The sequence below is a fragment of the Apteryx mantelli genome, chromosome 8, assembly GCF_036417845.1.
Source record: "Apteryx mantelli isolate bAptMan1 chromosome 8, bAptMan1.hap1, whole genome shotgun sequence".
NCBI classification, from domain to species: Eukaryota; Metazoa; Chordata; class Aves; order Apterygiformes; family Apterygidae; genus Apteryx; species Apteryx mantelli.
The window spans coordinates 12,057,729-12,085,522 of NC_089985.1; the positions used below are offsets into that span (position 1 = coordinate 12,057,729).

General features: G+C 45.9%; 1 protein-coding gene across 3 annotated transcripts in view; it reads right to left on the reverse strand.

Annotated features, from left to right (window-relative positions):
• Window positions 1-302: 302 nt before the first annotated feature.
• LOC106494067 (regulator of G-protein signaling 8) overlaps window positions 303-27,794 on the reverse strand; it is a 43,738-nt gene continuing 16,246 nt past the window's right edge. The window contains exons 1-6 of one of the 3 annotated variants that reach the window (XR_010884829.1): window positions 18,300-18,748; window positions 16,312-16,413; window positions 15,327-15,391; window positions 6,267-6,433; window positions 3,244-4,487; window positions 303-327 (exon numbers count right to left, since the gene is read on the reverse strand). Coding sequence is in view for 2 of the 3 variants with exons in the window: in XM_067300622.1 (XP_067156723.1) it covers window positions 4,305-4,487; window positions 6,267-6,433; window positions 15,327-15,391; window positions 16,312-16,413; window positions 20,334-20,392 (576 nt within the window). In the remaining variant the exon portion in view is untranslated. Of the gene's footprint in view, window positions 328-3,119; window positions 4,488-6,266; window positions 6,434-15,326; window positions 15,392-16,311; window positions 16,414-18,299; window positions 18,749-20,333; window positions 20,393-27,794 lie in introns of those variants that run through there. The other 2 variants (XM_067300622.1, XM_067300621.1) reach the window with 2 other exon arrangements.

The window sequence follows — 27,794 nt, forward strand, 5'->3', positions numbered from 1 at the left end:
ATGCAATTGTAAGCTCTTCTTCCCTTTTGCTGTCAAGGGACTTTAGAGACGACTGGGTACATGTCAGCGAACACACAGAATAAAAAGAGCTAACTGAAATGATTTTTCTCTTTTCTTATGATAGCGCTCTCTGACATTACTTGAAACAGGAGCAAATTTTTGGAGGTAAGCGCTTGTGGAGGGAGGAAATGGGATTTGTAAGTTATGAATATCCCTTTCACATCAGTAAGAGATGAATCAAGGAAAGGATATTTGTTCTCGATGAGGATTAGTCATCACACAGTGCTTTCTGAAGTTTGGCTCAGTCATTATTTCCTTAATCAGCCCCTGGTTTAAGGGGAAGAGATAGAAGTTGCCTATTTTAATACCCTTCAGACTGACATTTGGCACAAAAGAAGCAGCTGGTGCCAATTTCTTGTTTTAAAATAAAATACTTTAAATAACTAGGCTACTTTCCTGCTAGAGAGACAAAATTTAAGAGCAGCAACAAAAATAACAGTGATAGAGTCATATCCCTCAGACAGTAAGTTTCACTCTATTGTATGTTCTAGGATGTTTCTTATGAAGGATATTATCTGGCACCAATATACGGGGCAAAACACTTATCCTACATCAGCCTGCATGAATACAGCTCTTGTTGCAGTTGCAGCAATATTGTCTCCAAATGCACCTGCTCAAGGCGGTAGCCCAGACCAATGTAGGAAAGAAGGGATTTGGTTTTTACAGGGTATTGGCTACTTTGAAGTTTTTTGATGAATTCTGACCAGAACTGAAAGGACACCAGCACCGATTCTGCAGGTTGCTGAGAGACGTTATCTACTAGGCTTTCTGGAGTCACACTTTGAACAGGATCAACCTTTGTAGCCATCAGGGAAACCTGGGAATTGTCCTTGCTTCTGAATTTCTTGTCCTCATTCCTACACGAAAACATCTTTTTCTGCTGTTTCTTCACTGCCTGGTTGTCCCTGTGACCCTCACAGCAACGCTGTCCAACGGGTGACTGTAGAGCACTTTGCGGAAAAGCCTCATCTGGGATGTGTCACTTGGCACCAGAGGTAGACATCATCCAAACCAACTCAGATGGTGTTTTAATTGGGTTTAAGAGAAATACAAGGCAATACACCAGGCAGTTAACATGACCCTCTTCCTTCTCTTTAAAAAACAATCACAGCATAAGCCTGCTAGTGCCTTCTTTCACATCCAGGGCAGTACCGGGGGATATTTTTTGCATGTGCAGTCCAGAGGAGCCCAGAACAGAGAAGAGGGCCAGACAAGGTGGCCTCGCTTCATCCCTTGCAACCCAGCCTGTTTCACACCATAGCTCTGGGAAGCAGAGCTGCCACACTGCAGCAGCTGGATCACTGGATGAAGTGCCATTTTGCAGTCACAGCAGCATTGCACATAAGTCTGACACCACAGGTCATTTCGAGGCAAACTATTTCAGCCAAAGCAACCTGTACCCCTCCGAGTCCCCTTTCTCTCTCCCAGTCTGGCCTGCCTAATGCAGGTCCAGAGGATGCAGCATTTCCTGGAAAGGGGAACTCTTCTAGCCCTTCCTCACAGTCAGTGGCTTTGCATCCTCCCTTACAGGGCAAGTAATGAGTGTTTCACTGCAGTGTGGGGTGATTTGCCCTCCTCTTTCCCTTTCACCTATAGCAGGAGGGGGCTCTACATGTGATGTGACACTCTTCCATGTGGTGTAGCACAGATGCCACCAGGGACAGTCGCTGGATACATGATTCTATCATTTGCTGCTGTCTTTGACTCCTTCCAGGGCATTGTACAAGTTTTCCCAGACAACTGCCCCCCTAGACTGTGTTTGCCAGGTGCCTTGTTTGCCATAAAGCTACGGGCCCATGTACAACTAACCTCATGGCCAGTTGAGCCATTCAGTGAATGGATGATGCAGCCTCTTTGGATGAATCACAGCAAAATATCTGGCATTTTCAAGTGACCATCTTTCACTGTAAACCTTGCTCATTCCTCCACTTTCAAACAGGCAGCAAAGAAGTTTGCAAGCAGCTGCCCCAGTGAAATGTGCACCATGAAGTCCAGGCCTTGAGTTTTGCCTCTCCGGATACATCCTCATGGCTCTGTAGACCCCATGTACCTCAGCAGTCTCAGAAGTCAGAGGGCTTGCACCGCTGAGCCTGAGCATGGCTGCAGTATAGCACGTGTCTCGCCCCCCTGTGCTGTGGCCTTGTTTCTCAGATTACCTTTCAGGGATAGAAGACACCAGGAACACTGTCTCACAGGCCACAGAGCACACTGCTCTTTTTGACTAGTCCTCAGTGAAAGTTAACTTGAGATGATCTTCATCTACAGAATAACTGCAGAATTCTAGAGCTGCCCAGACAGGTACTGAAAAGAAGGTTTCCCTTCTGAACATAAATTTTGCTTCTGCACCATATTTAGGCTTTAATGTCTTAAGAGACCACAGGAATACATGTCCAGAGTAAAAACAAACATGCTCACCATCCTATCATGATCCTAAGTAAATATGTCCTAATTTCCTGCACAGCATCCTTACAACAGGCCTCAAAACCTTTTCCTACTTAATGCGTGAACAGCAGCTTTTAATATCCAAGCAGGCTTTTTGCATTTTGTCATTATGCTTAGTTTTAGAATTCAGTCTACCCAGTTTACACCACATTACATTGGAACTTTATCACCAGCTTTCTGGTGTACCAAACCCACCATTATAAACTAGAGCAGTGGTTTACAGCCTGTGATCCATAGACGATTGAGAGGAAAGAAGGAAAAAATCCATGGAATCATTTCCCAGGCCTTCATAAAACTAGGAAAATAGACCTCTGGTCTGTAGGCTTAAATTCACATATAGGCTATCTGTTTCTCCTCTAGAAAATATGGCAAGAATCTGGCAGCTGATAAACTGGAAAAGCAATGCCGTGGAAATTGGACCTTCAAATAGTAAGTATTATTGCACAGCACAGAGGTGCTGTTACACAACTGACATCTGCACACAGTCTTCTCCTGCAGCCAAGTTATTCAGGCTATGGGAATAGGGCCAACATACGCTTCGCATACCACTTCACGCCCGGACTCCCATCCTGCCCGCTGCATGCTTCCCTGTGTCCTGTTTTTAAGCAAGCACCATGTAGCAGGGTCTTTGTCTTTAGTATTTCTTTACACGGTATTGAATACACAGTGGGCAATCGGTAGGTAACAACAACAGTCAATAAACAGTAAATAACAAAAATATAATTGTGATTTTCATGTTACCTCTCCCTGCCATGTGCTGGTCAGGTACTATATGAAAAATGGTATCTGACGTAGCAGACAGGTCTTGTGCTCTTCTTGCACCTCAGCACAGGACAGATAGGACATTCCTTCTCTTGACTCTTTCCCGAAAGCTGGCAGTTTCTTCCCAAGAAATCACTGAGCCTGGTAATGTCTTTGGTGGTCAGGAGCCTCTTTGTGTTAGGTTTTGGTACAGTGCCTAGCACAACGAAGCTTGAACCCATGTGGGGTCCTGCGGCTGAACTACAGTACAAATAAATAACATTAATGAAAAACAATCATTTGTACCAGAAGACTTGCCTGACTAGGTCTAGCAAGAGCTTTTCGATTACCTTCTCAAGAGAAAAACTCAGCTCCCTGACAGTCATACCAAAGTAACATTTAGTCTCCATCCCTGGAAGAAAAGCATGTCAAAGGTGTGGAGGGTCTGTTGAGAGGGTAGCAGCTGGTGTCATAAGGTGTGCAACCAAAATGGAAAGGTGAGCTGAGTCCACTGATGGTCTCCACCCTGGGAATCAGCATGAATCATCTGCCTTTGCCTTCTCTCTGCCTCCCTTTTCCAACTCCTCACAGTCCAGGATCCAGACCCCAGCATCAAGGGTGAGTGTCAGTGCTTCAGATCGTACTTGGCTACACAAGTTTCAGAATTGCCCTTAAGGCCCCTCCAAACATAGGGGATAGGTGAGAGCCAGTGAGATGTCTGGAAGGATGTAGGGGTAGAGTGACATTATTTACACAAAAACCAGTGTAGTAATTTTCATGGAAACCTGCCTTTCCAAAAGATGACCCAGTGACTACAAAGAATATGCTTTTGGGCCAGAGAGAGGCAACAACTGCAAGGTGCTACCACTAACCAAAAAAAGCACAGAAACTCAGACAGAGAGTCCTAATACTGCACTTGGATCACACTCTGGAAAACCCACTTCTCCACTCCTCCCTCTCTTCTTATTCCCACTGCTTTTAACACCAATGAAGTTTCACATTTAGACATGGGCTTTTGCTGTTGTGGGAAGCACATGGTTTCTGAGGGCCCCGTCACTGCTCTAACTGAGCCTCCTCTGGGTTTGAGATAGCAGGTCTGTGTAAATTTTAGATCTCAGGAACCTGGGGTAAGAGTCTTTCTCCATCAGGCTGTGCACCTTCCCCTGGGCTTGGTCAAAGCAAGAGAGAGAGGGCTCCTGCATATTTCTTCTTGTCAACTCCCGTGTCTGGAAGTCTATGTTCACCTGGGGAAAGTAGCAGAAGAGAATGTGGTACTGAGCGACTGGCTTGTCTGCTTAAAACAGCATATTTCATCTCAGCTATAGCTGTAAAAGCAACAGAACAACCAAGTGCCTATCCTCATCCACATGTAAAACAGTGCCCCAAACTCTGTGGGTCTTAGTGATCCAGAGTTATAAATCCTGGCCCAAATTTGCAAAAGCTGAACTAGATTTATACTGGTCTGACCACTCCTGAAATCAAGTTACTTTTATTCAGGCTCTTAGCATGGATTTATGTAGCAAATCTTCTAAAAATGCTAACTCTGCCATAACATACCTTTCTCCTGTTGACCAAGATGCAGCTATACTTTTTTTCTTCAATACATGCCCAGTTAAGGGTGGATGAACTTTTAGCAGTGTTTAAACTATAAGTAACTTCTTATTAAATGTTTTTAAACTATGTTGGTATAAAATAAATTGTTTGATTTTTCCCATAACAGATTCATGTTACAATAACTTATGCAGGGACATTAAAAAATAAACAGCCCTCATGTTATGACTGCAGTTTGTTTGCAAAGCCAACACCACAAATTTTCCCTTTTCCTTCCCTAGCAAACAGCCAGCATTTGTTAGGGCTATTGTTTAAAACCTGGCTGAAAGGATGTTATTTGTCATTATTACCCCAGCATCCAAATTTAAAGCAGTCTAGAAAGTAAAGCTGTTTGCCTTAACTCAGATGATGGCAATATAGATTAGCTTTCTGTGTCACTTACAGGTCATTTCATATTCTAGCATGCAAAAATTTTGACAATAGGACCCAATTTTAGGAAAGACCCCATCCAACCTGCGCTCACATTTCTAATCCAGGCCAGATTCTGTCCTGCAGTTCTGAAAATCTCATCCAGCATTCACAAATAACGACAAGATGGGCACTAAGGGCTCTGGGGATCAAGCTATGACCTGAGATGCCCACAACAGTGGGTGTAAATCTGGGTACTTGCGCTGGCCCTGCAGAAGCCTCGCTAGTTCAAACAGTAAAGACAGTCCTCTTACAGGGATCCCCTTACAGGCACCTGTATCGTGATAAGCACCCATGCTATCTAGCTGGACTATCACTGCGGGAGAGTAGGTGTAAAGAGGAAAGCCACCGAGCGCCCTCCTGGTTGCATTATTAATGTGGTAACACAACTCAACATCACGACACAGGATCTGACAATAGCATCAGCCTGTCAGTGCTGTAAAGAGGACTTAACAATTCCAGGCTTCAAGTTGTGAGTGCACTTTTTGTTCAGCTCTGAGTTATTGCTTGCATCTTTTAGGAGGTTTAATTGAGTTCAGTGTTAGTCAGCAGATAAACACTCTTCCCTGGAGAGTCAACAAGTTAGTCATTCGTGGGATGTTCTTATACAAAATGTCCTGTGAGAAATGAGCCCAGTAACCTGCTTGGGGATTGATAGTAGATGAGAGGATCAAGGTGAAATACTACTATGAAGCTGGTGGAGGTTAGGAGATGTAGGCTGCAGTCGCCAGTGAACTCGCTGGCTATGACTAACTAAGTATCATCAAAGTAGTTGCCCTAACTAGGGGATGAGTCACTGCAAGCAGAGACAGCTGCAGCAGACAGGACCGGCATTCCTGTAACAGGAAGCGTTCTCCTCCTTACCGGCTTCTCACCATCACCTCTAGGAGGCAAGGGAGAGCTGCCACACAACCCCCCCACTCCCAGGTTCCAGTTAGGGGTAGATGGGCCTGTTTCCTGCACCAGAAGGATGCTCTGCTTCCCTGGGGCGTTTGCCTACCAACCTCTCGAGGAGCCTGCACATCAATGAACTCCTCAAAGATTCGCTGGGCCTTGGACGCCAGTTTGGTCGCTGACCGGGTCTTCTTGAAGTCCTCACAGGCAAGCCAGAACTCCAGGTTCTCCTCGCTGAACTCCGTTTTCAGGAAAGCACGGAAAGCAGCCAGCCCATCTGCCAGGGAGACACTGGATAGTTACAGGGGGAGGACAGAAAGGGCAGGAAGCAGTCTGTTTAACAGGTACCCCTCCATCCAGCCCGCCTACCAAAGGCCACTTGAGTCTTCTCACAAGCTCCGTGATAGATAGCACAGTCTGCAATCTCGGGACTTGTCCGTAACTTGCACAGTTACATTAGCTGGAGTCTTGTGAGCTGCCATGAAGCCAATGGAGAGGCACCAAACATTATTTGCTGTTGTTTTTAACGACAGTGAGTGTTTTGCCAGCTAACATAGGAAAAAGCTTCTTTGGGATTGCGTTATCTAACCTTTGAAAAGTTCCTCTTGAAAACACCAAGCTTCAATAATATGTTCTCTTTGCTACACCATCTTGTGCTTGTTAATGCCCCGCTTTGTAATGTCCCAGTTGTCATTAAGAGAAAACTTTAATAAAACATAGCATCTGTAGACTTGTCTCTTAAGCTTTCTGTCACCTTGCTTTACTGCCTTGTGACGTAATTTTAGTTGTTATTTATACACAGGAAGGATCTTAGTCTAACTGTTACAGCTACAATAAAGGGGAGAGGGAAAGGACACGGCATAATTACTGCTTGTCTAGTTAGTGGTAAAAGTCTTCTTATCGCTTGTTAATGCTTAGTAATTGTGACATTTCAGTAACATAATCTGAGTCAGCCAGGGCAGATTAGAAATATGGAAAAATTGCTAGGAAATCTATGTGTTCCTAAACCTCTGTCTAGGCATATTTATGGACACAGCTATTGTTTTTTATTTCCTTTCCCTGAATAGCACAAGCAGAGTTGACAGAGCTGAAGGTTTTACACACGCCCTTTCTCCCTCCCTTACCATAGGGATGAATTTAGCTCTTAATTTATTTCCAGTAACATGTTTCTAACTTTTCCTAGTTTTTTCTATAGGGTCTGAGTATTTGTAGTTCATGACATGGAAACCTCCTGATTCAGCATTAGCCATTTCCAAGTTAGTCTCTAAAAATACTTATGCAACTGGGAAGGCACTCAGCAAGGTCACTCACACTGAAAAGATGAGAGGAGCAAGCGCACGTGTGTGTGTGTGTGTGCGCAGCAGAGATGGACAAAGGCTGAGGAGGGTTGATAGGACTTAAATTCCTCCTGCAGTGCTGCAAGGGGCTGGGGGCTATTCCACATTCACAGCAGAAAGGTCTGCACGCAGCTTTTGAACGTGGTGGTCTGGATGCAACACCTGGCTCAGGAAATCTCTGCACCATGGTTTGGATGCCAGGAGGATATACAGAGAAAAGCTTGTTCTAGCCTGCCCGGGATCTCTTCCTCCTCCCCAGGCCTCTGTTACTGCCACCGGCAGAGACAGGAGAGCAATCTGGGGGACTCTTTGCTCTGCCCCTCTGCAGCCAAAGTTCAGCCATTGATACAGCTGCTCAAACTCCAGCAGTCCGTGAAAGGAAGAAACACTAACTATCCCACTGAAAAGCACAGGAGTAACCACTGGGGACTGTGCCCGCTAGCAGTGTGTGCATGTATAGCCACCCCCACACATACAAGATATGTATCTTCTTCCCTCTGTGTCCTGATCTTATTCCTGCTCCTCTTTTGATTCTGATGATATTTTAGGACATGAGGATATTTTTCAGTTCTAAGTCTTGAGCCTCAGGCCAGAGAAATTTCCCCAGGTACAGGAACAACAACTGACAATGCTGTTTCTGAGCATAAGTCAGTGGAGATGTCCGGCAGTCCAAATTTTCAAAGGGAGAGGTAGGAAAGATATTAGGCCGGGTGGGACCAACTGATGGGCTAAAACGCTCCCATTTAGGTTTCTCAATGTTCCTTCACAGATTCAGTTCACTGATGGGCTCTGCAATGCTAACTGCTCATCAACACATTGCATTGCAAAGAGCTGCTGTGGTACAGCAGCCAGTAACCAAAATGGGCATGCCCCTGCCTCAGCTACACTTGCTTCTTCCTGCCAGCCCCAGGAGGACAAGAAAGAGCTGTACCACACCAGCTCATCCTAACACTTATTAATGCATCTGTAGAAGGGATGATCAGGGTTTCTGACTGCTACTGTGGGCAGGGCAAAGCCAGGGCTCTTGCCCATGAGCACCGAAGAGCAGTTAACAGTGCAAATTGTAAATTCAAGACTGGGGCTATAAGCCCTGCACAAGCCTACAGAGCAGAGAGTACCAAAGGCACCTCCAGCAGTGCAGCATGCTGTCCCTGGCTGTTTTGAGCATCTCCATGGGTACATAAATATGGTGGAAGAGAGGAACATTTTAGGTCTGCTACTCTTCCCAAAATCCAGGAGATACAAAGATATTGCAAAACCTGTGTCCCCTCCACTATGTAATGCCTATCAAATTCACAGGGCATGCATGGAAGCAAGAGGAGGACTTGAGAATAGACCCAGGAGTCTTTACAGGAAGGAAAGGGAGGGACATCATGGTGAACTGACAGATTTCAGAAGGAAAAAAGTATGAAAATGAAAAAAACAGTGATTCCCCAAGATGTGTGCCATTTTATATATCATCAGCTCCTGGGATGTTTGATGTTACATACTCTAGCACCCAAATACACTATTATGACCATAAAATCTCTGCTGCATGTCCCTGCAGAGGTCTTGCCTCCCTTTCTCTGTCCTGACCTTTTTCTCCCCTTTCCTCTATGACAGCCCCAGAGCTCCAGCACTGACAGAGGAACACTTGCCAGAAATAGCAGCTTTGCATGGCAAATATAGTATCTACAAAAAGTAGTATCTGCTAGAAGAAATGGACTTCATGATTGATGAGGTGAGAAAGGCCTTTGCTTCATCCCTGCCCCAGAGAGCAGCCCAGAGCAGTCACAGCAGCTGAGGCCAGGAGGTCTCCACATGATCTGCCTCCAGCTCTCACATCAATCAGCTGCTTATTTTGAAGTAAGTTTAGATAGATGATAGATAAATAATAGTATTTGGCTGTGCTCCACTTCTTTATACATTCCTGTCCTGCCCTCCTCATAGCCTTTGGGGGCTGGAAGTGATCAGGCCAGATCTGAGAGGACCTTGCAGAGAAGGCCTGGGACACAGGAGAGGTCATTCTTGACTCGAGGCTGCCTTGCTCTCCACAGATGCGCCTTTAGCCTTTGACTGCCTGCCAGCATTTACAGCTGTGCCTGGGCAGCCGGAGTTCAGCCTCAGAGAAGGGAGACCAGATGACCGCGTGGCAGTAAATCAGGGCCACACTGTGCTGCCCATCAGTTTATCATGGAACAATGACAAATCCAATTGAAAGGTCGGGAGGGCAGGTAGATATGAGGACTGCCAGCATCTGAGCTGGAATTTGACCTGGATGTTGACTTTAATCTCCTCGTACACACGAGGACTATCAAGGGAGAATCAATCATGAATGATCAGGATAAACGTTTCAAAGTTCACCTCACCCAAAAGGACAGCTTTTTTGCAACATGGGGCAACTAGCACTGGGTTGCAACGAGATATGAACAGAAGACATCTTCTACTGTGTCAGCCTCCTGAAATATCTTGGAAGATACACGGAGCATCCGAGAAGTGTGGTTCCAAAGGGATGTGTTACAGAGAAAGCACAGAAATGAAAAGCAGGACTAGAAGTCTTCAGATGTTGCAGCACAGAATATCCCCAAAATACATAGCCTAAAGGCATGACCATTCAAGAAAACAGAGATGTACTGCTTTAGATGCATGGCCTTTAAAAAAGCTATTGGTCACTTAATCAGGAATTTGATGCCAGAGTTGTGAGCCTTGCTTTAAGCCAAAGGAGTAAATCACTACTGATGGAGCAGATAGGAGGAAGGCAAAAAAATAGAGCTCTTCTACTGAGTGGGAACATCACAACCTGTTAGAGGAGCAGGAAATATTTGCCTTTTACTTTTGCAGCGTTAATATAAGCCTCAAAAGGACCATGCCCTGCTGCCCATTCAAACAAACCAAGGGAATGCACAAGAGGATTGCTGGGAAGGATTGTACAAGTATTTCTCAATAACCCCATCACAAGATCTTGCAGTGCACTGTACAGGTATAATCCTACATCTCACCTGTGAATAAGACAAATACTAGAATTTGTGTTTTATAAACTGTCAAGCAGATCAGTGACTACATAAGGATCAGGATTCAGATGCTCCTGACATCCAGTTCAAATGCTGTCATTTAGGCCAGGGAGAGTTGATCCTTTACAGCAAGAAAGGCTGTGGAAGAAGGGACTTAACTGGCAAGTGCAACACAGGTTTTAACTAAGACAGACCTCAGCAAAACAAGGAAGGACAGATTAGTTTAAATCATTCAGGCAGATAGTTTAATAACCAAGCACCTAGACAATGTCAGAGTGAGAAAGCTATCAACAAACATTTATTTAATGCATACATTTCACGCCATCAGGGCAATCAGCACTTTATGCAGGAAATAAAGATAGACTCCTTGTGGCTAGCAGATGAATGGATGAGCTGTATGGAGCATACTGGGTCCAGAGCTGAAGAGACAAGGCCACAATGCTCTGTAGAGCATATGTATATGCTTTCACTGCTGCTTAACATTGCTTTGGTGAATGTTAGCTGCCTGTCACTAGCACAATGCTAATGCTAATGCTGTTCTGGCTTAGAAAGAATCAGGAGTAGGATGGGATATTCCTGTGCTGTGTGGGAAGATGAGCAGTGTGTAGACAACAGAGAGAGGAGGAGGACAATAAAATTTGGGCAGAAGAGTACAGAGATCGCAAAAGACAGTGGAGGGGAAAAATAACCCAAGACAAAAACGGAAATTCAGCGCAAAGGTTTTCCGCATCTGATGCTTCACTGAAAACTGACTAAGGACTGAGGACAGACTGTCCTGCTGGATTCTGGACAAATGACAAGCCATATGTCCAGCCCCGCGAGGGATGCAGAATGAGACATGCCATTGCCTGTATTTCCCTCTAGCAGCCTGTCAAAAGGAATCTCCATCTGGCTGGCCAGACTGCACCTCCTGGGCACGGGTACAGAAGGGGCATTACTCCTCTATTACTCACACGCATGTGCACACGCTCTACAGACCACACTGAGCTCCAGTCCCCTGGGAGCCACTGCTAATCTGCAGTGGCACAAAATGGGAAAAGATGCCAAAAACTAGCATGTTAAAACCACTTCTTTTGCTCCCTGAGCACCCAAGAAAGCATGCCACACACGATCCTGTCTCTTGCTTTCTCAATTCCCTGCTGTGAGGTGGGATCGAACTCCTTTCTCCTGCTGCTTGCCATGCTCAGAATCCCTGACCCAAGGGAACACTGCTGCGCTGTGCTGAGACGTGTCTCTCACAATCAGCTCCAGCAAAGCTCCTGCTGCAGAATGGGGACTGACTGGCTGACCCTATGGTTTCAAGTTGATTTGCTTCACCCATTAGCAAAAACAAAGAGGATTTCATTGTATTGACCTGCTCATCTGAGACCATCAATGAAGCTGAGATGAACTGCATCCTACAATTCTACATTAGTTACTCTAACAGGGTTAGACTCAGGGATGCTGAAATCCCAGTGCTAGTACGAAAGAAAGGTGCCTGCTGTACAGGAGTCTTATCTGGATACTAAGAAATTTGAATTAGATCACTCTCTTTACACAGAAAAGCACTGCCCAGCCTGAGAATCTCTGGAGACATAAGGCTGCTTCAAAACCCAGGGTTTTTCAATACTCCACACAAGATGCTACCAGAAAGTAGCATGTCAGGATCAAACTTTACTATCAAGTTCATTCATTAAAGCAATAGGATCACAGGGCCAGCACACTTCACAGGATATTTGACAAAAATGAGCAAGTTAACACTGTCCATAGAGTATGTACGATGCATAGTACCTGATCAGATCACCTCCATTTGGAGTCCTTTTGGAGACTCATGAAAATAAGAACTGGAAGAGTAAAACCCGTTTGTCTTTCTCAAAGACTACTGCAGCGGTGTGAACCTTCATGTACCAGAGCAGCCTGCACACCTTGGCACTTCAGAGAGCCTTTTAGGAAGCTCTGATCCACCTTCTTGCTCCTTGGAGCTCTTTTTTGCATCTGTCCAATCCCTTGCAGTATTCCCCACAGGGAACTGGGGAATTTGTGCCCATTTCTGGCTGCCAGAGCCAGCTCCTGAGTCCTACTTTTGCACTTTGTTTTTTCCAAATAATGGATTGACGGAAGGGGGGGAAAAAAAAAACACTGTAACATTGACTGCGACAGACTGTGCCAGACTCTTAACTCCCTGAAATCAGCATAGCAATCTCCCTTCCAAAACAGGTGAAAACTGTCCATCTAGTGAAGGAGGAGTTTATGACAGATGTGTCAAGTAGAAACGCTCTACCTGCTAATGTTATCAGCCACAGGGGAAATTCTCCCTAAGCCCAGCTGGTGCTTAGTCTGTGCCCCCAAGCATGAATTGAAAATTTCCCTGGCTAATATTGGTCACCTATGAAGTCACAGAGAAATTACACTGATATGGTTCTATCCTGTCCTAGATATAGGACATTAGCTGGCAGCTTTCAGTACTGGCAGGTGAAGGCAAGCCAGGCACTGCTCTTCTTACTCTGAAATTTTGGTTAGGTAAGGCACAAGGCTCCTTTACCTGCCTAACTTAAGTACACATTCATTAGCACATGTTCCTAATAGCAAGAAAAAAAGATATGTTTCGTTCTGCTTTCATAACAGGTCTTTGGCAACTCCTCTGTATTTTGGATGCAAGTATACATAACAATTTCACAAGATAATTCCTTTTATGTATATATATGCTCTTATGTCCTTTAAACCAATTAATTAAAATAACACCGTCTGTTTGAACAGAGCTGTTTGTATGCGCATCACTATTACCAAATGCAGGCTTTGACTGTCAAACTAGCAATTCCAGAAACTTCAGGTGCAGAGCAGATGTGATTTATTCCTTTAGAAAGTGGTTTATTAAACAACAAGTTTTTGTCACTAATCACCAGATAATGTCACCATGACTGCCGTTAAAAAAAGATTAATTTAAATTTTAAAAATCATCTCTGTTGCTATTAGGAACTGAGTATTTTTCATCAGGTGCCAGAGAGTTATCAGAATTACTTCCCTTTCTAGAGGCAAGAAAAATATTGATATTTCACCTATCACTCTATAGGGCTAATTTATTAATAAAACAAATATTCTTGTGGTGGCTGTTGGATGAAATAATTGTACTAAGGTTTGATATATCATTCACAGCAGTCAGCTGAAGAGGAACAATCTGTATCGTTTCAGTACCTAGATGTGCAACTTCACTGGCTTTTATAACTGAAGCACTTTTGCTGCAATCTGTACCCAATAAGGAAAATTTTGACTTTTACACTGGTGGAGGAATAGGGGCTCAAGTTTAGAAGGAGAACTGTAACGCTGATGTGAATGCCCTGTCTACTTCCGCTTCCCATCCCCCAGGCACCCTAGTGACTTTGGTGCATTTTTCCCTTCTCATTTTGAATTTTGACAAAAGAAATGTTCCCTCTTAACTGTACCCTGAAAAAACTTTTTTTTTTTTTTTTTTTTTTACACTAGCTGCAAGAGCAATGATCTCAACAAAATACTGCTGCTAAAATTATACCTTGCTTTTTCTGCCTAGGACAGCCAGTCTGTTTAAAGTTGTCAGTTAATTCCCTGCCAAAACTGTTGTCTTTTCAGTAGAAACGGAAGAAAATCACATTTTATTTAAAATAATAATATAATTCAACACTTATATTTTAAAATAAGTGCAGAAAACCCTGAACTGGTAAGAAAGTCAGTCAGTTCCTTATTGCAATAAAATAGTTCACCGCCCACACTGACATCTCCCCAACCTTGACTTGTTCCTGTTTTATTCTGTAATAGAAATACATTAATGAATCTATACTGTGAACTTTGCTATCTTGTTTATAATTTCTCAACATGAATATGTTAGCAAAGCAAAATAGTATTTTCTAACAGAACTGATCCACTGAGTAGAATAAAGTGTGCTGATTATATGTTTGCATTGGGTTTCTGGATGTGAAACTTTCAGGTTTGCATTGGTAACTGCAAATTATACCCTGCTAAGTGCTACCATGCGTGGTTTCTCTGGTGAGGACTGCTACAGAGCAAGTTGCTCAAGGTTACTGAACTACCTACCAGCTTTTCCACTAAAATTAACAGGAACAGTCTGCCAGATTCACTAGATGGCTTTGAAAATTTCAGCTGCTGTGTTGGCTTGAATTAGAATATTTTGCAAGGGGGTTGTATTAATAGGAATGGGATTTTTTTTTTTTTTTAACTTACCTAACTTTTCCAAATGTGAAGGTAAAATACTAATGCCCATCAGCATAACTTCAGTGGAGCGATGAGTGGCATGAACGGTATCCCAGGGGAAACCCTCCTCTGCTTCCTACAGTATACTGTTGCCCTGTAGCAGCGTGCAGTTGCATGGCAGCTCAGAAGAGCAGCTGGAGGGAGAGGGCTTGAGGAACAAGCTGGTGTCACGAAACCCAGGCAGCTTTAGCAAGCAGAGAGCCTGCCATTTGCTCTGGGAAAAGACTAAACCCAGGGGCATCTGCCAAAGTAAGGTACACGCGGATACAGCCTTGGCGTCACAAAATAGTTAGAAGAACCTCTGCGCAGCAGCAAGGCGTCCAGTGCATCCACAGGATTTGGAGAAGGCCAGGGTGTGATTTCATACGACTTACCAGTTGCAATCACCCAGTCAGTCAAGAGCAAGGCTAGTAAGGGAACCCACAGCTCTCTCCTCACCTTCTAACCAGAGGACAACACCTTCCTGCAAATTACTGTGACCGCTGCCTAGTGGGGAGTGAGAGCAATGATGGAGGGTCCCAAGGGACCATTCTTGCGCTCTGGAGTGCATGCTTCGCTTGCCCTAGCTACAATCAGTATTTGGACCGTGGGAAACAGAAGGTAAAATCTGATCTCTACTCACATTTGTGGGACAAAAGGACATCAAAAGAATCTGCCCATCTTGTAGCCTCTTCTGTTGATAGTCTTCTGAAAGAAAGGAAGAGACAAACAAATTGCAGGCTACCCACAGCTGCCAGGCCCCTCTGGGGCTGTTTGACAGGGATACCAAGACTGGAATTCTTCTCACCTAACTCTGGATGTCTACAGTGTAGAGGTCTCCAGGTGAGCAAGTCACCCTGGGCTCCCTTTAGAGTCAGTGAGGAGATACAAAGGGTTCTGTTCACCTCATCCTCAAGTAGGCGGGTAAAATAGGTCAGATGAATCACCCTAAAAGGGGCCAATTTTTCTTCATTGATTCTAAACAGCGTCCCAGGGAACAAGTTCAGACACAGACATTTACACTGTAAATATCAAAAGTTAAGTGAAATGAAATCCACCCCTGCAGAAGTGTTTATTTCTCTCTCCTGACTTTAAGGGGAAGTTTAGATGCTTAGTTCAGATGTAAGCAGCAACTTGTGATCAAATGAATCCATTCCCCTCATCTTAAATCAGGACTCTGGAATGTCTAAAGTATCTTCCCTAAGTGTTGTGTGAACGAATATAGGACATATTGGTAGTGTTTAATAATAAGACTTAGCTAAGGAGGGCAATGACCTGAAATTGCTGGTCACCTCCTACACAGAGTCAACTGCTCAGACTTTGATTTGCTATTATAGAGGAGTAACTGTCCTCAAATATGTGCAGACATGTCCCATGTGCAGCAGTGGAGACAGTATGCATGTCTTGTCTCAGGGATGAACTAATATCAATGATCCGAGTATTTTCTAAGAAAGTTGCTGCTGTATCCGTTTTGTTGTGTTTTCCTCCTTCCTCGTGGCTACAAGAACTGGGGTTCAAAGCCTTTACAAAGTACAATAAAAGGAAGATAATAGAAGTAGAGGGGGTAGGTGGGCAGGAAAGGGAAGGACAGAAACAGGGATGGGGTGGGATGCTGCAGCTATACTCACTTCAAAGCCCGGTTGGGCTTGTCCGGAAGAATAGCTGTGAAATCATTATATGAGTCTGATTTGTGAGACAGGCAGCCCAGGCGAGTCCTCATCCCTCTGTTCCTGTGGTCGATGTGGGGGAGCAGGGGTGTGAGCAGGGGAAAACCAAAGAAGATGATGATTACAAATCTAGCCAGAGTCACAAAAAAAGACCTCAGTGGCTCTGCACCTAACCAAACCTGCATCTCTGGTTCCCTCTTCTGAGGCAGGGACCCTGAAACATCTGCAGTGCTAAGCAGACGCTAAGGACGGACACAGCCCAGAGCAGCTAAAAGCTCACCCAGACCAGTCATTCAACTGGTCTGACTGGCGGCAAGGTTTGAAAGGCTGCTCTTTGGGGTGGTTTCTTGGAAAGCTCTGCTCTGGGGAGGGGTGTGAGGATAGCAAAGGGCCACAATACCAGAAATCAGTCACCGTGATCCAGTAGCACCAGAACAGCACAAACACCAGTGCATGAGAACAGGAAAGGGCTGGAGGAAGAGGAGAGGGAGCAAGGCACCGGCACATGTGAGCCTGAGCTGCAGAGCCATGAGAGCCCAGCTGGGATCCTGGACGGGTTCTGTAGACTCAGGGTTACATAAGCAGACTAGAATTGTCTCTTTCATGACAGGTTTATCCATGCAGAAAATGGCTTTATTGCTTTTTCCTCTAAATTTTAAAACAGCCCCAGAGCCTTCAGTCCTCTGCAGGCCCCTCATGCCCTTGCCAGCCCCTTCCTGGGACGGACGACGCATACACAGCATCATTCATTACATAACAGTCGGACTGGGAGGACTTGGAAAGAGAGGAAACACAAAGGAAGAGGGAAATGTAACACACACATGTATTAGACTGGACTGGCATTGTCTCCTCTCAAAAACATATAGATGCTGGTTAATGGCTTTAAATGGTGTCTAGAAGAAGGGCATAGTCTGTTATTTGCCTCTCCAGCCTGAGGGCATCGCTTCTACTAGATTCCCCCCAACACTGAAGGGGGCCATGCTCTTCTGGTCATGGGAGAACTCAATAACCAAGTCTGCACTTTTCAACTGCTGGACCCACTTCTGAGCCAGAGGAAGCCCTTCTCTGAGCCCTGGTGCCAAACAGACGGCAAATACTTTCTACAACTGCAGAGGGAAGCACAGTATTTTTTCCTTCCATATGTAATTCTTGCAGAACACTTCAGTGCTAGTCACTGAGCCAATCTGTGGCATGCCTGTTTCCCCCCTTCTCCTCCCGCCCTTCAGCTAGTTTCTATTATTGCACATTTTCATGTAATCTTAAAGCAAATTAAATGTTAATTAAATGCAATGAGTGTCTCCCTGGTGCAGCACTGACAGCTCACAGCATTTAAAAGGCACAAAACCTTGAAATCTTTAGTTGCACAAATTGTCGGACAGGCTCAAAATATAGACCCATAACCAGTGGTCTCAGGATGAAATGCTACATAAACTTCAAACATCAGTGCAGAATACTGCGTGCAAAGTGTCATCTTCCTAGCTGAGCGTGCTGGACCTGCTCCACTCAAACCCTCACACTATATGATCTTTCTGGTACCTTTCCCAATGCCCCCAGCCCCCAACCTTTATCCTCCCTGCACTGTTTGTTCTAGCAAGCTCACAAATTTCTCAGCAAGAGGTGTGACATGCATTACCGCAATGCTGCTCAGATTTCTCTCTGATGTCTGAGATCAAGGGACTGCAGCAGGGAATCACAGTATATGGGAGACAGAGATGCTGCGGCATAAGAAAGGAGCTTGTCTCTCATGAAACACTGCTCTCTAGGTCATGACTTCCAAGACAGGACACAGGAGAAGGAAAGGAAAAGAAACTGGGTCTGTGGGAGGTGGAGAGGCAAGGCAAGGGCAGGAGGAAGGAGGGGACACTGCAGTGAGCTTAAAGGCTCACTGGACAAGGTAGATGGCAACAGGATGGGCAGGGGTGAGGAATGCATCATGTCTTTTCAGTTACCTCCGCGGGATCAGTAAGGCAGCCATTCAGGCATCCAGGTATAGTTAACCGTTTAACTGGCTGGCTTGGACAGCAGTCAGGGCAGTTTGCAGAAGACAGGAGTGTGGGAAGGAGGGATTTACTGTTTCATGTCCTGGCACTTAAAAATATATCAAAGAATCCTCTGCAAAAAAGAAGGGCCAGTTGTTCTCAACCCATTTGATCCTCTCCTCCTAGAGTGGAAGGTCAATTTTTCAACAGAAGACGTTCAGAGTTGAGGGATGATCATACAGGAGAGACAGCATTTCCTTCTAAGACCAGGACCGTGGGTTAAGTCCAGCTGCAGGTCTAAAGTGATTTAACTTTGGCGTCACAGCTCACCACAGAGCAGCAGGAGTTGACATTATCGTACTCATCATTCAACACCTCTGGAGGTCTCTCCTCAATAGGCAAAGTTCCGGACTGCCCTCGCTAAGAAGATCAAACTACCTCTTGTCCCTGTCCCTCCACGTCATGGCTGATGTTACTGGCCAGGCATCATGGAAAAGCTGGCACTGCAAATAAAATAACAGGAGGACTTCATGCGTCTGCAGATGCTGGTCCTTTCACCATCACAGGCTCAAACACTCACACAAAAATAACTTAAAGCATTTCCTCTTCTTCTGGGTGGTGGGAACCTGTGGGAAGTCACAACGGAGACTTACAGTCTGGAAAGGTGGAAGGAAGGAAGAAGGGACATAGGGGTGTCAGGGTCCCCATCGGCCTTGGCACACGGCCAACTGGTTGAACTAATCTCACATCAGAGAACGAAGGCAAAGGCCACTAGCCAGGAGGCTGATGGGACAGAGAGCAGGATCAAGATGTTTGTATAGTGAACACAGCACAAATGTTTCCTACTTGTCAAAACAGAGCCAAGTTCCAGATAACCTCCATGTCCTCTTGTCCAGAGGGGACATTGAAGAGGAGGCAAAGAAACCAATGAGAGAAGAGGCTGTGTGCAGAGAAGCCAGGTCCCTGTTCTCCTTGGTCCTGGGAAGGTCCCAAAGCTTGGGCTGCCCAACACGATATCCGTCTTAAAACGTGACTGCATTAAAAATGCACAAAGCCTCTTCCCAACTAAATTAATGGAACTGGGATTGCACTAAATGCCAGTGAGTGCATTTCCTTAATCCCCACCCTGACCGGCTGCTTTGCTGTGCTTTAACTGAAATCAATCCTTGTAATTCCTTAAGCCCCTTTAAATTTCCTCATTAACAGTCTCACCCACATGTGAGGCCACAGCACACGATCTCCTGGAGTCCAGCAGCCCCTACTCCTCTTTCCCATTGCCGCACTGCCCGCACTGCACTGGCCACAGGAAGCGGAGCTGGGCGCCTGCTGAGTTCCCTGTCCCTCACAGTCCCCTCTAGCAGCCTGCTCTTTGGGGTACCGTTACGAAACCGCTCACTGCTTGTCTGCACTCCCACCCGCTCACCAGCCCACACAACAATAACCTGCACAACTGAGCAGCAGTGAACTTCCCCGTGGTCCCAAAGTCTGTCCGACTTCGTGGATGCAGAGACCCACACTTCCCGTGAAGGCAGTCCCACTGCTGGGCTCACATACCCACTGTACTCCCTTTGGTTGCAAAAAAGAGCCAGTCAGCTATGACTTTAGAAATATAATCCGTGGGTCAGTAAAGGCATTCCAGCAGGGGTCTGCGGTGAGGGTTTTTCTTCACACTTCATCATTCATCCTACCTCCCCCTCCTACGAAAGAACCCCTGGTCAGGGAGAATTGCCAATCTCATCATGGATATGTTTTGGGGTTTCTCCCTGGGAGAAGGAAAGGGAGGGGATGTTTCACTTATGACATTCAGATTATCAAACCACCCCAGGAGATCACCTGAGCAAAGATAAAGAAGCCATCCCAAGAAAAAAATTAGCAAGTCCAAAGGTATAAAACACAAGAGACCTAAGGAGCTTCAAGAAATTAAGACCATCCATTTGCATGCAATAAAGCCAGATAAACTGAACACAGAGGCACTGCAGACAGACACAGAGAAAAGATACTCACTGCCTTTGACCTGTCCTCTCTCCTGGTGGGTCTTTGCCAACAGTGTAGTCAGAGAGGCTCTGGGGAGAGAACAGAGCAGTCTCTTAAGAGACAACCCCCCGCACAGGGTGAAAGTCACTTCAACACACCTCCCCTCCCCACCTCTCCCCGGGCAGCAGCACAGCTCAGAGCAGCTCTGTGTCACATCCAGCAAGCACTAAAGCAGCCTAACCCGGCAGGCTGGGGCTTGGCTCCGCTGCGGAGCCGGCTCACACAGCTCATTGGTGGCACTGCCGAAGAGCCCACCTGATCAGCACGTTTCACTGCATCCCTCAGCACCCACCTCCGTGCGAACCTGCTCACAAATCCCCCAGCCTCTAGCCGCTCGAGATGGGCTACGGCTCAGCACGGACGGCGGCTGCCAGACACTGGCAGGGAGCAGGCAGAGGGAAATGCCTGTAAAAGCACTTGCTGTTGTCACTCTCAGTACGCTGGAATAAAGCATCAGCCTGCATCATCTTGATCAACTCCTCTAAGGTTTAGGGAAGGTTCCTGTCCTCAGATCACAGATCATGGAGAGTTGCTACAGACAGAAGGGACTGGGGAGTTTAATTAAAGAGCCCCGGTGAGGGCAGGGCCAAATAAAATCGTTAACAGGCAAGAGAGGCACCTTATTGCAGGACATGGGATAAAAGAAAAAAAAATCCACCTGGTGAGTTAGCGATGTGACTAACCCCTTTTACCTGCCTCCCCGTCTCTCACTTGATGTTTGCAGCCCTGCTTGCTCCCTGCCCCCCAGCAGGTTCCCTGCAACCTTCCCTAGTTTGCTCGCCCTGCGATACAGGCTCCGATTCCCTTTTCTCTCTGGACCCAGACCTCTGTCCTGAACTGGCAGAGGATGTAGAGGGGCTTCCATATGCACCGCCGTGGTGGGGCTGCAGCATGACCTTCAGCTTTGGGCTTGGCTCAGCCATCAGTAACATGACGCATGGATTTCACCGGAGGCTAGAGAAGCACCAGATACTTAGGTGGGTGGCTGACCCGCTAAGGGTCCAAGCCATGGGGTCTCCATCACTAACCTCAGGCCATGCTGCAGCCACAGCCCCCAGTCTGGCTGGGGACAAGCCGTGTGACGCGGGACCTCTGCTTCCCAGCTACCGGTGATGGTTGGTGACCCTTTTGCCACACTGACTCTTCTGCAAAGCTGTGCCAACCAGTTTTATCCCATTTCCTCTGAGCTCCTATTGTATCTTGACTCTGATCTTCAGAAAAGGTTAAAACGTCCTCTGCAGTTAAACAAGTCATTACTCTTCTCTCTCACTGCTTTCCCCTGCCTATTTTCTGAAAACTTGTAGTCACCTGCCTCTCTTCCACTAAAACAGTGCCAGGCCTGATATCTTTGTGCTACTAATGGGAAGCATGTCTTGAGAAAGCACATTATCATTTGGCAACATCCCTGGGGAAAGACAGTCCTACAAAAATTAAGAAAATACAAAGATTAGTAGCACTGTGAGAATGACCCCAGCTCTTCAGCTTGGATCCTCTCCTGCACTGCACAGCTTAGCAAGGAAATTACTTGCCTTGTTCTCGTTCTCCCATCACAACACCCCAGGTCATCCTGATTCGGGTTAATTGTGTCTCTAGTTATCAGAAGACAACTGCTGAAGAAATGCAAGGGCTGATACAATCTCCTCTCAGCCAAGGTCAAAGGTTGAGGTTCATCTTACGCCTCTGGTACACAACAGGCTGGTTTGTTCAAGTTAAATAACAATCAACTTCAGCCCTTGCCCCAAACCCAAGCCAAATTCAATATAACATTACTGAAGGTTTAACTTCTAACATGTCATTTTTGCCTTACTGCGTTTCCGCGCTTTCACATTCTCTCTGGGCAACTGCAGGGTGTCACGAGTGATACTGTACTTTTGTAATACTTCCAGGACATACCACAGATCTCATTCATGTTCTCTCTCACACACACGCACATATGCGCACCAGCACACATGGAGCCAGATACTGGGGACAAAAGGGGTCTCAACAAAATGTTCAGTCAATAAAACTCCAGTTTGAATAATTCTGGTCTGTTATTCAGATCTCTGGACTTTGCTTCCGTCTGAAACAACTCAAAACCTCTGATTGACTAACTCTGGATGGGATTAAAAAAAAAACAAAACCGTAAGCACTGTGTCTCCTGCTTTTATCCCAGTTTTACATACTGCTAGCTCATCGCCATCACCAGTTTGGGCAGAAACTCCAGTCCCTATTACTCTGATATGTTAGTAGACTCATTTCTTGGGGTGAAAAAGGTTCTGGAGCAGCCCACAAATGACTCTGAAGATTAGTATTTTCTTCTCTAATTTTCCCAGCCAGGTTTGAGCTAACTGGGAACAAAATAAGTGCACTGTGTTGACACAGGCACTAGGGGAAATGTAATTAAACTGCAGATAAAGAGAATTATGTTTTAGAGGGTAATATTTTAGAAAGCTTCTGTGAGATAGGAGAAGAGGTTTATAGCAAATTCCTTCCAAAAAGGCCCTCATGTTTCTGACTACTCTGTAGCTTCTGTTTAAAAGCATTTATTAAAATAACCCATTTTGATATTAGGTTTGAATCTCATCCAAAATTTTAAATCTCTTTAAGAAATATTTAAAAGCAAATTTCCTCGTGACCTACGAATGGCAAACACACAAGCAGTAAATATGCGTAGCATTGGGATTGTTGGCTGTGACTGGACAGGGTGGAAGGGAATTTACCAGCCTGGACATTAATCTTATCTCTACAATCCTCACCCTATTTTCACCCTATTATTTTTACTGCCTCCCTGCCTATTCCATGCATTTTATCCATGCCCCTACTGATTGCCATTCGAGTGGTTTTTACCCCAAAACTTCTTCCAGACCAAACGCCACCACTGGTTTCACTTGGTCCCAGCTACTGCCACCCAATTGCTGGATAAAAATCAAGGAAATCTGTTCCTTCCATTCTGGCTGCCCTTACTTCCGAGATTTCCAGGAGGCCCAGGAAGGCAGCTCTGGCCCCTAGCTGTGTGGCTTTTGCATCTCCAGTCACAGAGATGCTCCTCCTGCAGCAGGTAGCTGACCACCCTTCTTGAAGACAACGGTGGGCCTTACCTCAGCCAGCCTGCGGCTGGCACATCAGAGAGCATCTTCACTATCTAGTTTATTTGCTTGGCTGACATCCCAGTGGTTAGCCTTAGATAATCTCCTTCACCTTGACATTTAAGCAGACTTCACCCTATCTTCTCACTCTTGCTTTACTTCCTTGAGGGTCTGCTTGCCTCTCCGGGACTCCATTATTTTATGCTTAACTAGCCATCATGCTGAGTCCCCCACTGTCGCTTCCACTTTTCATTTCTGACTCCAAGGCCTTGTCGTATTTACAGTGATCCATGCCACAAGGGTTTGGTATTGTATTGTATGTGGGATTGTATTTGCTGTCGCTTTGTGACCTTCACTAGTTCCGTGCCAGTGTCTCTCTTTTTCAGCAGTGCTGCAAGAAACAACTTGAGGTTGTGCTTCATGACTTGCTAGACAGAGTGGTTTTTCCCTAGCGTCAAGAAAGTGCTTCTCCAGACAACTGCAATGTTTGACAGCTACATCCCCACAGCTGAAGTCATTCTTTGGTATGTTTTCATGAGACCCTGTTGCCTCTGTGATTTCTCTGGAAGGAGCTAAGCACTGTAGGCTCTGTGACTGCAAAATACCAAGTACACAGGGCTGCCTCCTGCAGTGGTCACTGCTTCCCAGTGGACAACTGGACAGACAGACAGCTGAACTGCTCAGAGAGACTGGTGCATAAGGGTTTGCACTGAAGTGCTGGCTTTGAGCCTTTGCCTCAGTCCAGCTTCTGCTGTGACCCAAGGGAGCTTCTGTTTTGGTGCTGGGGGACTGGAATGAACAACCACCCATGATTTAATGTAAAAACCATGCGGAACCTCTTACGACACAAAGTGTCATTTGGTCTCCCTCTGACACACTATCATTCAAAATTTATCCAGAAGCCAGACTGGTATAAATATGGGGCCCAAAACCAAGGTTATTCAAATTAGTAATTAATTTGTCTCCATAGTTTGCTTTTCTCCATCACTGTTTGCAATTAAGGCTGAAAAAAACTGTTAGAGTTAAAAGTACTGTTACTACCAGATAGCTAATATGCAATGCCCTGGTCACTGTGTCAGGCTGCAGAAAAACATACTTGGCCCAGTACAAGGTGACAGTCTGGGCAAGAGGAAGTTACAACTAATGTTGACAGGTTCCTAAACTGCAAAACAAATTACAGACTGTCTTCCCATGAGACACAACCAAGAGAACAGCTCCCCCTGTCAAAAAGGAGCTCTAGTATCATCACTAAACACCCACATATGTAGCACAAAACTTTTTTTTAAGGAGTTAAAGTTTCTGTTCACCTTGTATCTCAAATTCTCTTCTGTATCAGCCCAGGTACACAGGAAATCCTGAGAGGTGGAACAAGGAGAATTTGAGTTTCAGGGGTAGGTGAGGAAACCATGCAACTGATACACTGGATGGGAGGTACTGATAAAAAGAAGCCTCATCTCATGTGCTAATGAGACAGGGCAGGAGATAGGAGACACCCACCGAGTTGAATTCCCCTTGAAAATAAAAGACCATGTTCAAAAATAAAAATGAGTTACATAAAGTGTGATCCACAATTCCGTCTCTGGTTTAGCTTAAGAGAATGGCAGCTATTTAAATTCTCCCCCATGTCAATGATAAAAGTGTCTCCTGGACATGTTTGCAGCTTTCGGGTGTTGTGATTGCTGCAGCAGAACAGATGCCTCCAACTGTTAGATGACTCCTGGCCCCAGCCTGGGTGCTCCCAACTCTCTCCTCAAATCCTCCAGGCAGGCAGGATGAAAAACAACAGCTAAGCAATGTGGGAGGCGGAGAGTGGCAGAGTACAAGAAGGAATCAAGGGGAAGAGTTTCCCCTTTAATGCACCTTATTACAATTTCATAATTATTCTCTTAGGAAACATACTCCCATGTCCAGGAGCAGTTCCAAGTAAAGAAGCATGTTGGTGCTTCTGTATGTGTGTGCACGTAATTCGGAGAGGATGCTGTTAAGTGTGAAGCAGGGAAGCAGAAAGGATTGGACTTGACACAGAGCTGCTCTGTGCAGCCTTGGAGTCCTCCCAGCTTTCAGCACTGCTGCCGCTGTCAATATGGCAGTGTCTGTAATGCAGTTGGTGTGTATGGCTGGGAACCCAAGACTGATCCACTCAGACAGACAGAGCTCCACAAAGATTCCCTACCACAGATGCTCCATCCCTTGTACTTCTTGATTGAGATCTGATACTTGGCACAGGCCAGGGAGGGAGGCTTGCTGAAAGACAGAGTTAATTTTCTGCTGAGCGATCATTCAAGGTGCTTGTGAGCAGCCTGCATTTTGCTCACTGAACACTCTGTGAACTAGTCATTTACTGAATGTTAGAAATCAGCCCTGAGATCTCAGGGTTGCAGTCACAAATCCATTTACAAGGGATAAAGTCTGCGCTTGTTTGCTCTTATCACTGCTATTTCAAAGCCTTGGACTTACAGGGCATCCAGGTTCCACAGCACAGATTTGTTGGGGCTTTTAACAACTACACAGAAATGCAACGTGGCACTGGAAGGTCACTCCCACTGCAGCAAAACACCTGAGCACGTGCTCAACTTCAAACATGTTAGCAGTTGAGTGGAGACTTGTATGATGAAACACAAACACAGTTAACTGCCTGGGTGAGCTGGGACTTCTCTTTCATCTCTGGAGGCTGCTGCTCTAGTTTTAATTAAAACATAAATGAGACGAGTTAGACAGGCTCATCCTCTTCTCCAGCAGATAGTTCTTCTTTCATAAAAATGGCTGCTCCATCCAGCACAAATCTCTTAGGAGACTGGCCTGCAATCACACATGTCCTGCCAGTCTGGACAGAGATGCACACCACAGCTCTACCAATGCTGGCACTAGTCAAGCCCTAAAAACTGGAGAAAATCTCCAGAGTTGTGTAGGCAGGCGGCCAGGCAAGAGGCCAGCCCTGTCCTGCCTGGAGCCAGTGCTGTATATCTGCTCTGGAAGAACCTTGGGCTGCAGGAACAAGAGAGCCTCCGAGAAGGGCCCAGAGGCAGCACAGCTAGGACAAGCAGGGCACAGCCCCCTATGCTCTGAGCCAAGGTGCAGCCATGACAATGCATGGACTCCCAAGACAGAGGAACGTAACCACTAAGGTCCAGGATTAGGAGCAGTGACAAGAAGCCAGAGAGAAGACATTAGTGCAACAGGTCCATTGCATTGTTTTTAGCTATGCCAAATTACCAGTTTATGCTCCCACTCAACAAACAGAATGAAGGGATGTCCCTTGTCCATGACAAGGTCCATGCAGTGACCTCCAGAAGCAATAGTAGCCCTCTAGTCAGGGCTGCAGGAAAGTGAGCCCACTTGGATTAGCCTTCAGCTCTTCCCCCACCTGCAAACACTCCTGCCGTCTGCAAGTTTTCACCACAGCCGTTGCTCGATGCAGTTCTCTCGCCTCCAACACATTCTCCTTTCGCTCCAATTAGTCTTATTTTTAACTACCTCAGCCCCAGCATTCGGCCCTGGTGCTAATCACAATGTCACAGATAACCTCGATGCAAATATTCAAAGGAAATATAATCCACCACTTAAAAATGATAATAATAGTGAAGGAAAATCAAAACACAGCGAAGATCTCAGAGCTACAGGCATCAGCATCAACTAATGTTTTCTCCCAGCATCAAAGGCCCACCACTAATCCAGTTGAAACAGAGATCACCCCCAGAACCAGGCCAGCTCCTCATATCAGCCCAGCCTGGGGCAGGCTGGGGGTTAACACAAGAAATGTGCTGCTCTCTGTCCCCGCCTGCTAATTAGAAACAGTGTCTGTGTCCCTTTGACCATTCATAAGACGCCACAGGGAGATTAACGCACTGGGAGAAGCACAGCCATGACAATAACGGGGGTGACATCTAAGCAGCACCCTTCCCCTCCTGCTTTGCTTGCGGAGCCATTCTTCCCCACAAAAAACTGGGGCAGGAGTAAGTAAAATTCCGCCCCTCCAGGCGCTCATAATCTAGCAGAGGACCACAGGGCTTTTCATCACCCAGCGAGGCCCTGCGAAGAAGCTGTGTAACAAGGCACTCCTAGCTCTTACCCGTCTTGCAGCTGGTGGCAGGGTGGTGGCTACGTGGCTTTTGGTGCTTGATGGACATAGGTGGTTGGGACCCTGAGTAACAGTGTCTGCAGATTCCTGGTACATCCGGGAGGGCGAAGGACCCAGCCCAGCCACCGTAATCTCTAGAGGAACGGCAGCAATGTGCCACTTTCCTGGCTCCCTAGCCCTGCATCTCATGAAAAGAACAAGAGCTGGAGGAGGGGGGGGGGGTATGAAAGCGAGGGAGCGCGCGCTCTCGCAGATGCACACATGCAGAGCAGACAGAGGCTTGTATAG